Genomic DNA, 14,635 nt, shown 5'->3' on the forward strand with positions numbered 1-14,635 from the left:
ATCCCCATTAAAGTTGTTCAAAGTGCTATAAACTGCATCCACACAGCCCTGTGTGCTTCTCATCATAAGCAATAGCAATACATTGCATTTGTTCAATATTCACAGCATACAATGCTTGTGAAAGCTTGCACTGGGGCTTCCCAACAGGAGTTAAGATTTATTCATCCTTTGCCAGCAGTTCTATGTCTGGCCTTTATTTCAAACAGTCTGCCAGGTTGCAGGCTGGCATCTCGGCAGGTCCGATTTTGCTCCAATCCATTTAGGAATGTGGCCACAGCTAGCTACAGAGCTGGGATTCAGCACCAACCTGAATGGCTGACCAGATTTTGTAGTTGATTGTAAAATACTCAATTCAATTCAATTCAATTAAAAAACTTTATTGGCATGATAAAATACATTGTTATATTGCCAAAGTATAAAACATGACATACATATTAAAAATGCATAAGTATAAATACAAGTATACAGTGCATGGATAGATATGTCCCTGTACATAAACTCGTAATAGACCTATAGCCCAAGATAGACACAAAAAGCTGGAGTACCTCAGCAGAACAGGCAGCATCTTTGGAGAGAAGGAATGGGTGACTAGTTACGGAAAAGAGAAACAAGAGATATAGAAGATGATGTAGAGAGATAAAGACAAATGAATGAAAGATATGTAAAAAAGTAACGATGATAAAGGAAAAATAGGCCATTGTTAGCGGTTTGTTGGGTGAAAACGAGAAGCTGGTTTGACTTGGGTGGGGGAGGGATAGAGAGAGAAGGAATGCCGGGGTTACTTGAAGTTAGAGAAATCAATATTCATACCACTGGGCTGTATACCCAAGTAAAATATGAGATACTGTTCCTTCAATTTGGGCCCAACGCCTGTCACCCAGCAGGGCAGTACATCAATACCAGCAGTTGCTGAAGGATAATGAGCATGAGGTGGAGAACAGGAGCTGCGGGTTAGTGGATGAGACCATGAAGTAGTAGCGGCCATGAGTGACAATAGCTGGAGTTCTCTGAGGATAACTCATCCGAATTGCTTCATATAAACCATCCCATCTACCCCAAATTCATGATGATTACACACCAATCTGAGGCAGTACCAGGCCACCTGGTCCTTTGAGTCTGCTCCAGTATACAATAATTTAAAGTTTTGTGATACAGCATGAAACAGGCCCTTCCACCCACCTAAACCACACCCTCCATCGATCACCTGCCAACACACCAGTTCTATATTATTCCACTTTCTCATCCACTCCCTACACATTTGGAGCAATTTAGAGGCCAATTCAACTACAAACCAGCACATGTTTGGGATGTGGGGGAAAACCACAGCACTTGGAGGAAACCCACAGTGTAACAAGGAGAATGTGCAAACTCCACACAAACAGCACCCGAGGTCCTGCGGCGCTGTGAGGCAGCAGCTCTACCCGTTGCACCATTGTGCGGCTCCAATGTCGCTGAGTATTGGGCAATTACATCTGATGCGCTTCAATTTTGATAACAAAATGACTATGCAGCAATAAGCAAAGTGCAGGAGGAACTCAGCGGGTCAGGCAGCATCTGTACAGGGAATGTTTCGTGCCAGGAATGCTTTTGTTTTCCTGAACATCTGAAAATGCAATACAGAGTTAGCATGTATAACCATGACAGTTAACTCCACCTCATTCACCCTCAGCCCCCTCAATACTTCCACAGGCTCTGACTGGCTCACTTCCAATTCCCTTTAACTCAAAGCTGGAAAGACTGAAACCATTAAGCTTGCCAGAAACTGTATCTGCACTGTCTGCATCCCTATTCTTGGTTTGGTATCAGGGTGAAAGAGGCAGTTTACAAACGTTGGTTTCTTATTTGATTGTGTATCACACATTAGACCATATTGCCTCTCCTTCACCAAATTCACCTCCACCTGCCGACTCTGCCCTTGTCTCAGCTTACTTCCTCTGCTCGAACTCTTCCCGACTTAAGTGATACTTCGGGACTTAATTACTCTGTATCCTTCCACCTTCTTCCATTACCTATGCTGCAGATGTGTGCAAGGCAGGGCCCCAGAAGGTGCATTGATTCATCTTATCCCCCAATCCATAATAATTATTCCAGTCTGAAGAAGGATCTCGACCTAAAATGTCACCCATTCCTTCTCTCCAGAGATGCTGCCTGTCCCACTGAGTTACTCCACCTTTTTTGTCTACCTTCTTTATAATTATGCCATACGTTAATATAACTGTATAATATATCAGAATTAAAGGACTTCCTTTTGGAAGGAGATGAGGAGAAATGTCTTTAGTCAGAGGCTGGTGAATGTGGATTATTTGCCACAGAGGGCTGTGGAGTCCAAGTCAGTGGATATTTTTAAGGCAGAGATAGATAGATTCTTGATTGGCATGGGTGTCAAGAGTTATGGGGAGAAGGCAGGAGAATGGGGTTAGGAGGGAGGGATAGATCAGCCATGATTGTATAGCGGAGTAGACATGACGGGCCGAATTGCCTAAATCTACACCCATTCCTTATGACTTTATGATGATTCATGTGGTTCGCCAAATGTGATCACATTTAAGTTCCTGCCCATGTCTTTTCCAAATCTCTGCTCCTGTGTGCTAACTCACACAAACCCCTACATATATTTACCTATTCCCCTACTCACCTACATTTTTCCAGCATTCCTTTGAATGTACAAATACTCTATTTTGCTTTCAAATTATTTCTTATCCTCGTCTCTCACCTGCAGTAAATTTCTCCACTCCTACATTACACTGAACTCTTGGCCACAATCCTGGCAAAACAACAAAGTGCTGGAGTAACTCAGGAAGTCAGGCAGCATCCGTGGGGGGAATGAATCAGCAATGTTTCAGATCAGGACCCTTCTTTAAACTGATTATGATGGGCGGAAGAAAGATGGCAAAGATGTGGAGGCAGGACAAAGTTTGGCAAGTGTGGCCTCTATTACCTCCCTAATTGCCAGTGTTCCACTATTTGCACCCCTACCTTCCACATCGGCAGCTTGTAACCTCTGGAATTACATTCCCTCACGTATCCCTCATCCCGAAAGCATTTCTCTGTTTTTAGTTTAGCTTAGTTCATTGTCATGTGTACCGAGGTACAGTTTTTTTCTTGCATGCTATCCAGTTAGCCAAAAGACTATACATTATTACAATGAGTCCACAGTGTACAGATGCAGGATAAAAGGAATTACATTTATGGCAAGATAGAGCTCAGTAAAGTCTGATTAAAGGTACTCTGAAGGTTTATCTGTCTCAATGTCTTTTCTTGAGTAGTACAGGTGTCAGAGTTTATGGGGAGAAGGCATGAGAATGGGGTTAGGAGGGAGAGATAAGATCAGCCATGATTGAATGGCGGAGTAAATTTGATGGGCCATATGGCCTAATTCTACTCCTATCACTTATGACATGACCTATGATCTCAATTTCTTTCTAAACAATGCTGACAATTTTTCTTTCATAATTCATCTGCCAGGCACTTGGTCATTTTTTTTTCAACTAAATGACGATATAAAAATGTAATGGTTTGAAGAAAACCACACACTGCTCATTGTATGGTTTACTACAGTAGGGATCTCGTGGATTTATTTTCACAAGTAGTGGGGACAGATGAAGTCGTCCATTGCCTCTACCCAAAGTACGACACAGGTTCTGTTGGTGTATGACTGGGGTCGTGGTGTTTGATAGAACACCCTCAGAGCAAGAGAGGCAGCGTTACGGTAAACAGATCAGAAAACCTGTCTTCATCAAATGTACCGTGCCACAAGGTACACAAGGTCAAACCATTTGCTTCAGTATTGGTGCAAGGATAGGAGTAACAATAAAATATTAAATCGTATGGTACTTACCCTTTTTACATATTTTAAAAAATAATGCATCTTGTCTGGAGCATTAACATTAACCAATAATTATCCAAGACATTCGATTTAAGTTACAGAGCAACGGATGAAAATGCATTATATCTATTCATTAAATTGATGGTTGGAGGTTGTGATATAATTGATGGTGTAGCACATACAGAGGGACTGTTAACTTTAGTTACCCGCTGATTATATTAACAGGGCTACAAACCTATTACATTGACCGCGATGAATGGTTGTCCGGACGACGCGACAGTGACCACCAATGATTATTTCCTCATAATTCTTCCAAAACTGTCACAATTGGACGGGAGAAACCTCACAGAAATGTTAAGGCAAGGGCTTCAAGGGTCATCAGTTCATTGCGGCTGAAGCAGCGTTGGCAAGCACGTCCTTGGTGCAGCCTTGTTTGTGTGAGTTAGGTGTTTAGTTGGGTGCTCCCGGGGCACTGGCAATAATGGTGGACCTCCAACCCGCCGTCGTCATCGACAATGGATCAGGTCTGATCAAAGCTGGCATCTCAGGGGACAAGGAACCTCGCTCGATCTTCAACAACATGATCGGTAAGCCCCGTCAGAAAGCGCTCATCATAGGAGCCGGCCAGAAGGACTTCTACATTGGCGACGAAGCCCAAGTCAAGAGAGGGGTGTTGTCCATCAAATACCCGGTGGAGCACGGCATAGTCACCTCCTGGGATGATATGGACAAGATCTGGAGGTACGTGTATGACAACGATTTGAAAATCAAGTCAAACGAGAGACCGGCCCTGCTGACCGAGGTCCCCTTGAATCCGTTGGCCAACAGGGAGAAGATGTGCCAGATCCTCTTTGAGGGCTTCGATGTCCCGGCCATGTACGTGGCCATCCAAGCGGTGCTGGCTCTCTATGCCTCCGGGAGGACCACTGGGTGTGTGATGGACAGTGGGGATGGCGTGACCCACACGGTGCCCATCTACGAGGGCTACTGCCTTCCCCACGCAGTTCTCAGGCTGGAGGTCGGGGGCAAGGACCTAACCGAGTACCTGGTGAGGATCCTGACCGAGAGCGGCATCTCCTTCGTCAGCACGGCCGAGAAGGAGATCGTGAGGGACATTAAAGAGAGGCTGTGTTACGTGACCCCGGACCTGCAAACCGAGATGTGTAAGAAACCCTGCGAAGTGGAGAGGGATTACAAGCTGCCCGATGGCCAGATCATCAAAATCCAAAACCAGAGGTTCCGTTGCCCCGAGACTCTCTTCCTCCCGGCCAACATAGGCATCGAGGCGCCCGGCATCGACAAACTGTGCTTCAACACCATCATGAAGTGTGACATTGACCTGAGGAAAGACCTGTACGCCAACATGATTCTGGCTGGGGGTTCCAGCCTGTTCCCCGGGATGGATGAGAGGATGCTGAAGGAGATGACCAAGATGGTCCCCACCGGCACCCCGGTCAGGGTGTGTGCTCCGCCCGAGAGGAAATACTCGGTGTGGATGGGAGGATCAATCCTCTCCTCCCTCTCCGCCTTCCAGCAGATGTGGATCACGGCCTGCGAGTACAAGGAGGTCGGGGCTAATATCGTGCACAGAAAGTGTTTCTGAAATCTGTTTTTAAAACAAAAAGACAACTGTATTTAACAAAAGTAATAAACGTACTGACAAAATAAAAGTGCCAAATTGAAGTGAGAAACTGATCGCTTTTCCATTCTTTGCAGATCTCTCAGTCATTTCAGTAACGCGAAAGTTATAAAATAATGCTTGTTTCCTTCTGCACTTAAAATGGTCTTCTCTCCTCAGATGCTTCTTCTTCTTGCATATGGTGTGCACAGCCTAAAGTTGTAGGACAACTTGTTCTATTTGATCTTATTTGATTGTGCATTCGTCGAAACAGGGCGGACCACATGAAGGTTGCAATCTTCCACCCCTCCTCAGATGCTGTCCGACACTAATATTGAATTGTAATTACGTTCATGGCATTCTATTTATCAAAGCATTTTTGTGCGCATTTACCCGTGCGTTTCAGCAAACAGCTGGCTGGGTCAAACAGTTCAAGGTATAACATTGTCGGCAAGACAGCTGCACAGAATCATGCAACTCAGAGAACATTCAACCCAGTGTGGTTGCCAGCACCAGCGCTTTGAAGCATTAGTATCCAATACAATGCCCTCCATAATGTTTGGGACAAAGACACATCATTTATTTATTTGCCTCTGTACTCCACAATTGGAGATTTGTAATAGAAAAAAAATCACATGTGGTTAAAGTGCACATTGTCAGATTTTAATAAAGGCAATTTTTATACATTTTGGTTTCACCAGGTAGAAATTACAGCTGTGTTTATACATAGTCCCCCCATTTCAGGGCACCATAATATTTGGGACACATGGCTTCACATGCGTTTTTAATTGCTCAGGTGTGTTTAATTGCCTCCATAATGCAGGTATAAGAGAGCTCTCATCACCTTGTCTTTCCTCCAGTCTTTCCATCACCTTTGAAAACTTTTATTGCTGTTTATCAACATGAGGACCAAAGTTGTGCTAATGAAAGTCAAAGAAGCCATTATGAGACTGAGAAACAAGAATAAAACTGTTAGAGATATCAGCCAAACCTTAGGCTTACCAAAATCAACTGTTTGGAACATCATTAAGAAGGAAGAGAGCACTGGTGAGCTTACTAATCGCAAAAGGACTGGCAGGCCAAGGAAGACCTCCACCGCTGATGACAGAAGAATTCTCTCTATAATAAAGAAAAATCCCCAAACACCTGTCCAAAAGATCAGAAGCACTCTACAGAAATCAGGTGTGGATTTGTCAATAACCACTGTCCGCAGAAGACTGCATGAACAGAAATACAGAGGCTACACTGCAAGATGCAAATCATTGGTTAGCCACAAAATTAGGATGGCCAGGGTTACAGTTTGCCAAGATGTACTTAAAAGAGCAACCACAGTTCTGGAAAAAGGTCTTGTGGACAGATGAGACGAAGGTTAACTTATATCAGAGTGATGGAAAGAGCAAAGTATGGAGGAGAGAAGGAACTGCCCAAGATCCAAAGCGTACCTCTCGTGAAACACGGTTGTGGGGGTGTTATGGCCTGGGCATGTATGGCTGCTGAATGTACTGGCTCATTTATCTTCATTGATGATACAACTGCAGATGTATTCTGAATTCTGAAGTGCATAGACACATCCTATCTGCTCAATTTCAAACAAATGCCTCAAAACTCATTGGCCGGCGGTTCATTCCACAGCAAGACAATGATCCCAAACATACTGCTAAAGCAACAAAGGAGATTTTCCAAGCTAGAAAATGGTCAATTCTTGAGTGGCCAAGTCAATCACCTGATCTGAATCCAATTGAGCATGCCTTTTATATGCTGAAGAGAAAACTGAAGGGGACTAGCTGCCAAAACAAGCATAAACTAAAGATGGCTGCAATACAGGCCTGGCAGAGCATCACCAGAGAAGACACCCAGCAACTGGTGATGTCCATGAATCGCAGACTTCAAGCAGCCTTTGCATGCAAAGGATATGCAACAAAATATTAAACATGACTACTTTCATTTACATGACATTGCTGTGTCCCAAACATGATGGTGCCGTGAAATGGGGGGACTGTGTATAAACACTGCTGTAATTTCTACATGGTGAAACCAAAATATATAAAAATGGCCTTTATTAAAATCTGACAATGTGCACTTTAATCACATGTGATTTTTTTTTTCTATTACAAATCTCAAATTGTGGAGAGGCAAATAAATAAATGATGGGTCTTTGTCCCAAACATTATGGCGGGCACTGTATGTCCTCTTCCCCTGACGTTTTCCTCATAACATATTATCCATCTTTCTTTTGGAAACTCCTTTTGGATTCTCATCTATCTCTCATTAGGCACACCCAGGGCCACAGCAGCTTGCTAAGAAAGAGAAATGTCTTACTTAAGATTTATATTTTGTCCTGGTAGTTTACCCTGTACATTGTCCTAACCAACCCCAATGTTGAAATTATATATTTTAAATCCAAAGCAAGTTTGTAATGTATTATCTACTGCCAGAAGCAGCATTGAAGGAGATCATATGGCACCCATGGTTTAAAATGGTTTTGAGACCCAATCAATGACATGACAACTATATATTTGAAATATTATAGCTTGAACAAAATGGAATGACCTCGGGCACTTGGCTGAAATAGTTACATTATTGATTATCTCTTTAATTATTCATAATTATGTTATTATTGTAGGCTATAAATGAAAATAATTTTTACCTCTATACTGGTTTGGATGAAATTCTCAGGCTCTTTTCTGTACTTCCATTTATGGTGTGGGCTGCGAGTACCATAACTTTTCAGCAACAACAGCAAACCTGCCACTGTATTAAAAACACATCTGAAACGAGCTTTGCTTTGAATGGTTAACCTGAACAAGGGGAGCATGTGTTTAGGTTGTCTTAAATTGAAAAGTTATATATTTACATGACTAGTGATTGTAGGCGACTAAAGTGTTTTCACTGTGAAAATTATAAGCTGTTTATGTATGTATTTCTTTTGTTTTAATAAATCAGCTATTGGTCTGAAGGTGTGCTGTCTTCATGGAATGCGTTTCAGTCCATATTCATAAAGAGAGAAGTCATGTGTAGGAAGGAACTGTGGATGCTGGTTTACACTGAAGAGAGTCAGGCAGCATTTCTGGAGAAAAGGCACAGATGACGTTTCGGGTCGAGACCCTTCGTCAGTCTAAAGAAGGGTCTCCACCCGAAACATCACCTATTCCTTTTCTCCAGAGATGTTGCCTGAACCACTGAGTTACTCCAGCATTTTGTGTCTAAGAGAGGTCATGTTGTGGAACATGTAATCTTTCAATAGCTGGCATTATTCTCGGGTACAATTCCAGCATCATGTTTTTGATTAATTAATATTCAAGATTATACACGTTCTGCTGTCCAACTTGCCACAGATGGCTGTGGAGGCCTTGTTATTGGATATTTTTTAAGCTGGAGATTGACAGATACTTGATTAGTAAGCGTGTCAACGGTTACGGGGAGAAGGCAGGAGAATGGGGCTCAGTGGGAAAGGTAGATCAGCCATGATTGAATAGCAGTGTAGACTTGATGGGCCCAATTGTCTACTTCTGCTCCTATGACCTATGATTTTGTACAAATGAAATGATTACACATTCAGGTTGACCTATTGTTGACTTATTACAAAAGCATAATGGCTAAAGATAGAAAGGGTAGAGTGGCTGTGCCCTGAGTTTGAATACTGTAACTAAGGTTGTGATCACTACAACGTTTGGCATGTTTACCAAACGAGAACGATATTCTAGACAACTGTAGAAAAGTCTGTGTTGCATTTTGGGGATTTCAGCCATTTATTGGGAAATGGGATTTGGAGGATGTCACAATAGGAGGGAGAGGAAAATCAGGAATTTACAGAATTTAAAAAAAACTAATGTTAGAAGTGAAGAAAATGCCAGAATAAAAGATGCAATAACAGGACATTTGAAATTTCATTCATGAAATTAGATAGGTGAGAATGAGTTTATGAAAGGAAAATCATGTTTAACAAATCTACTGGTTTTGGGGGTGGGGGATTGAAAGTAGTAGGATAGATAAAGAAGAAGTGGTTGGTTTTGGGTACGTTTGGACTTTCAGAAGGTTTTCGATAAGGTGCAAAATGAAAGTACATGGGATTGTGATTAATAAACAGCCATGGACTGAGTAGGTTGATGGGCAGGGAAAAAAGGGTCAGAATAAACACATCCTTTTGGAGTCACAGACAGTGGTTATCACCTGGATCGGTGCATGGGCCTGAATTATTCACAATACAAACCAATGATTTAGGTGACTGATATGACTAATAATCAAAGTTTGTCAATGACATGAAACTGAGTGGGATTGTGAGCTATGGGGAGGATGTAAAGAGGCTTCGAGGCAGTTTAGACGTTCAATGAATGGGTATGTGCATGGAAGATGCATTTGAATGTGGATAAATAAGCATTAATGTGGATAAATATCCATTTTGGTGGAAATACAGCTAGGTAGAATATTTAAACAGCAAAATATTGGGAAATATTAAAATACAAAGGTATCTTGGTGTAGTTCTGCAATGGGCGGTTAAGAAAGCAAATAATACATTGGCCTTCAATGCGAGAGGGTTTGAATACAAAGTTGTCTTTATACACCTATATAGGTCCTTGGGAGCCCACACCTGGAGTAGAGTGTGCATATTTGGTCTCTGTATCTAGGAATGAAGGTTCGTCAGACTGATTTCTGAGTTGATGGGACTTGTATGTGGAGCGTTTGTGCCAACTAGATCTATACACACTAGAATTTAGTTTATTGCCACGTGTACCACAGTGAAAAGCTTTTGTTGATGCTAACTAGTCAGTGGAAAGATAATACATGATGACAATCGAGCCATCCACAGTGTACAGATACATGATAAAGGGAATAACGTTTAGTGCAAGATAAAGTAATGAGGTACATAGTAATAATAATAATAATAATAATAAATTTTATTTTTGGGCGCCTTTCAGAAATCTCAAGGACACCTTACATAGTACCTTAGGACCACTCTCTAGTTATGTATAGAAAGGTTCAGCTGCCTGATAACAGCTGGGAAGAAACTGTCCCTGAATCTAAAGGTGTGCGTTTTCACACATCTATACCTCTTGCCTGATGGGGGAGGGGAGAAGGGGGAGTGACAAGAATGACAGATGGTCTAACTGAAAAGTGCAACATTTTGAGTGGACACAGAAGACTAGGTGTAAGGAAGATGTATCCCTTGGCTGGTGATCGTAACCTTGGAACATGGGGCTTGATATTTAGGAGGTAATAATGAGAATTCTTTCACTCTTAAGGATGGGGAACCTGTCGACATCTCTAACACAGAGAGTCGTGGAAGCCAAATTAGAATACGTATGTTTAAGGAGGAAATATATACATTTCTTAGTATTAAATGGTCTGGGACAGATCACCAACAAGGCAATAAGATAGAGGAGCAGTCATGATTATATTGAAAGCTGGAGAAAGCTCGAGAGATCTAATCCTACTTCTATTGTCCATGTCTCACATCTATTATGTTTAATAAGTTTGCTGATCACTCTAAAGTCTCAATGATCTTTAATTGGACATTAACTACAGGATAATACATACATGGATGTAGTGAAATAGAATATCATTTTGGTCTAATCCTTGCAGATGAAAATAACTGGAAAATGTGTGATTCCATGGCTCAGTGTGAGGTGAGAAAATGTCTTAATCATTATTAATATTAATGCCAATACACATAGAAAATATAACTCTGCTTTTTGATAAGATTAGGTTGTGAAGTCACTTTATTTTTTCATTATTGGGTTGAGCAAGCATCGAAAAATATACAAAGTTAATAGCCCATTCCTCTATTTTCCAGAAATCATGGACACTAAACAGAACGATCTGTATGTACAAAGCATTACAACCCACAACTCCTTGTAATAGTTACCATTAACATGAGAGTAAATAACATGGAAAACACTGATATGATTAATGTTCGTTCACTGATACGTCGCTGACACTTGAGGCAGCCAAATTGAAAAAAAAATGTAACTTAAAAACTTCTTGCAAGCAAGGTCAAATGATTACAAGAAACATTCTATCTCTGAGTACAACCACTCTATCTGGTATGTAGAGTTTAGGAGGACCTTGAATTTAATGCTGAATTTTGCCATATAGGTGCTAAAAAAACCATTGTACCCCGAGATTTGGGATTGAAAAAAAAATAGCTGCAGTCCCTCATCTTAATTGGTGTGGTGTGAATCTCTGAATCGTGGTTGAGTTCAGTTTTGCAATATTTTCCACATAATTATGGTATCCCAGAAGCACACATAATTTTATAATGGATAATTTCTAGGAAGAAAAGGCCACATGAACGTGAATACATCACAGGCACTTTTTCTCTTAAAATGCTCCTTACTGCAGAAAAAGCGGAAAAGTTGGAAAATTTAAAGAAGCTCAGTTCTCAAATTTGAATCATTGTGTACAATCTCTTGTAAATTCAGCAAGTAGGATGACATGTTGCTGTGGTACATGAGAAAAAAATTAATTGTGATTCATGTCCCATCTCCATGGTACAAGAACTCATCCATCACAGGACAACTATGTCAGGATGCTATTTATTTCCCACAGCTCAGCCTTCAACACCATAATACCGAATAAAGTCATCCCTAAACTTCTGAATTTTGTCCTTGGGGCCTGCATCTGAAACAAGCTTCTGGCCTTCCTGAATTGGTAATATTTCTTCCATCTTGGCCCTCATCACTCGTACCCCTCAGAATTGTGTCTCCCGCACACCCTGGACTGTGTGGCCAAGTGCAATGACAACTGGTTCTTTAAATTCGCCAATGATACCATTGTTATAGGCCGGATCAACAACAATGATGAAACACAGAAACAAGATCAAGAACATTGTGTCAAAGTATTAGCATGGCAATCTATCCCTCTACGTCAGCAAGATGAAAGAGTTGTGTGTTAATCTAAGGAAGCACAAGGATGAACATAATTCTGTCATAGAAACGTAGAACATAGAAAATAGGGGCAGGAATAGGTCATTCAGACCTTCGAACCTTCGAGCCAGCACCGCCATTCAATATGATCATGGCAGATCATCCAAAATTAGTACCCCGTTCCTGCTTTATCCCCATATCCCTTGATTCCATTAGCCCTAAGAACTAACTCTCGCTTGAAAACACCCAATGAATTGGCCTCTACTGCCTTCTGTGGCAGAGAATTCCACAGATTCACAGCTCTCTGAGTGAACTCATCTTAGTCCTAAACGTCCTACCCCTTATTCTTATAATGTGACACCTGGTTCTGGACTCCCCCAACATGGGGGAAAAAATTCCTGCATCTAGCCTGTCCAATACCTTAAGAATTTTACATGTTTCTATAAGATCTCCTCTCACTCTTCTAAATTCCAGTGAACCTCATCAACAGAGATACTGTGTAGATGGTCGGCAGCTGCATGTTCCTTGGCATCTATCAACAACAACATATTGATATTGATGTGGTGCTAATTAAAAATGCAACAATACATTTACTTTCTTACTGTCTGAGAAGATTCAGCATATCCACGAGGATTCTCCTGAACTTCTACACATCCATTCTAAAAAGTATTCTGATAGGATACAGCTCAGCCTGGTATGACATGTGCTCTGCTCCTGACTGTCCCAAGATAGAGTGGTGAACACAGCCCAGCTCAACAAAGCCACGTCACTTCTTTCCATCCAACCCATCTTCACGGTTCATTGCATCAGGTAGGCTGGCTGTGGAAGTATCATCAAGGGTGCCTGTCACCCTGGCCATTCCTTTTTCTCTCTACTATCTTCTGGGTGAAAGTGCAGGAGCTTGAAAGCTCAGATATCCAACTTAAGAAAATCTTCTTCCCCACTGCTAACAGACTCCCGAACCAAACACCCTTTCACACCCCCTTCCCGAAGGTGTTACCACATACTCCTGCCCTCAATTCTATCTCATTCACATTTCATTATTCTACTTTAATATGTTTTTGCACTACTTTGGATTTCACCTCAATCTCAAACCATTCCACTCTGTTACATTCATCATTGTTTTTTTGCTTGTATTTGTCATTTCTGCATGTATATTGGTTACTCTGTGATCTTCATGTGAACAAGGAATTTCATTGCACCCTGGTTGAAAGGATCAAGAGCTTCAAATTCCTGGGCGTGCACATCTCTGAAGATCTTTCCTGGTCCGAGAACACTAATACAATCATCAAGAAAGCTCATCAGCGCCTCTACTTCCTGAGAAGATTACGGAGAGTCGGTTTATCAAGGAGGACTCTCTCTAACTTCTACAGGTGCACAGTAAAGAGCATGCTGACTGGTTGCATTGTGGCTTGGTTCGGCAACTTGAGCACCCTGGGGAGGAAGAGACTACAAAAAGTAGTAAACACTGCCCAGTCCATCATCTGCTCTGACCTTCCTTCCATCGAGGGGATTTATCGTAGTCGCTGCCTCAAAAAGGCTGGCAGTATCATCAAAGACCCACACCATCCTGGCCACATACTCATCTCCCTGCTACCTTCAGGTAGAAGGTACAGGAGCCTGAAGACTGCAACAACCAGGTTCAGGAATAGCTACTTCCCCACAGTCATCAGGTTATTAAACTTGGCTCGGACAAAACTCTGAACATTAATAACCAATTATCTGTTATTTGCACTTTAGCAGTTTATTTATTAATGTGTTTTGTAGTCAATGCCTATTACGTTCTGTTGTGCTGAAGCAAAGCAAGAATTTCATTGTCCTATCAGGGACACATGACAATAAACTCTCTTGACTTGACTTGACCTGATCTGAATCTGAATATTTCTAAATCTGTAATGTTCTCATGTTGACAGTGGATTATTCCAGACATTTGAGAAATAGAATTTTCCTGATGTGTTCTGGTGTCTTTTTTCGTTCATTTTCATCTTTGCCTTCTACACAGGCCTTTTTCTCCCAATAATTTATTCTATCAGACACTTTGCTGAAGTCACTCATTAAACAGCGTCTTTCCAAAGTATAAACCTCAAATCCCTGTTTTTGCTCAAAAACACTGTCTGCAGACTTGCAATCATTTTCACTGTTATTTTCTGTTGGCCTTCTAAACCAAAAATATATTGTTTTTGTGGCACAAAGACTAAAGCAACCCACGTTATTTTAATACGAGTTTATATTTTATGACATGGTAATTACTGCAGTAAACTAACGCTACTTGGCTCAAAAGTTCGATGTTGGTCTTCATGCTCCACCCAAGCCATCTCCACCCTTCTT

General features: G+C 41.5%; 1 protein-coding gene across 1 annotated transcript; it reads left to right on the top strand.

The window, feature by feature from the left end:
- The first annotated feature begins 4,304 nt into the window (after positions 1 to 4,304).
- Positions 4,305 to 5,429, top strand: LOC116979985 (actin-85C-like). The gene has a single exon (XM_033031991.1). It carries the CDS (start codon positions 4,308 to 4,310, stop codon positions 5,427 to 5,429), a length of 1,122 nt encoding a protein of 373 aa, XP_032887882.1. The 5' UTR covers positions 4,305 to 4,307.
- The last annotated feature ends 9,206 nt before the right edge of the window (positions 5,430 to 14,635 follow it).

The sequence above is a fragment of the Amblyraja radiata genome, chromosome 13, assembly GCF_010909765.2.
Source record: "Amblyraja radiata isolate CabotCenter1 chromosome 13, sAmbRad1.1.pri, whole genome shotgun sequence".
In the NCBI taxonomy this organism is placed as follows: domain Eukaryota; kingdom Metazoa; phylum Chordata; class Chondrichthyes; order Rajiformes; family Rajidae; genus Amblyraja; species Amblyraja radiata.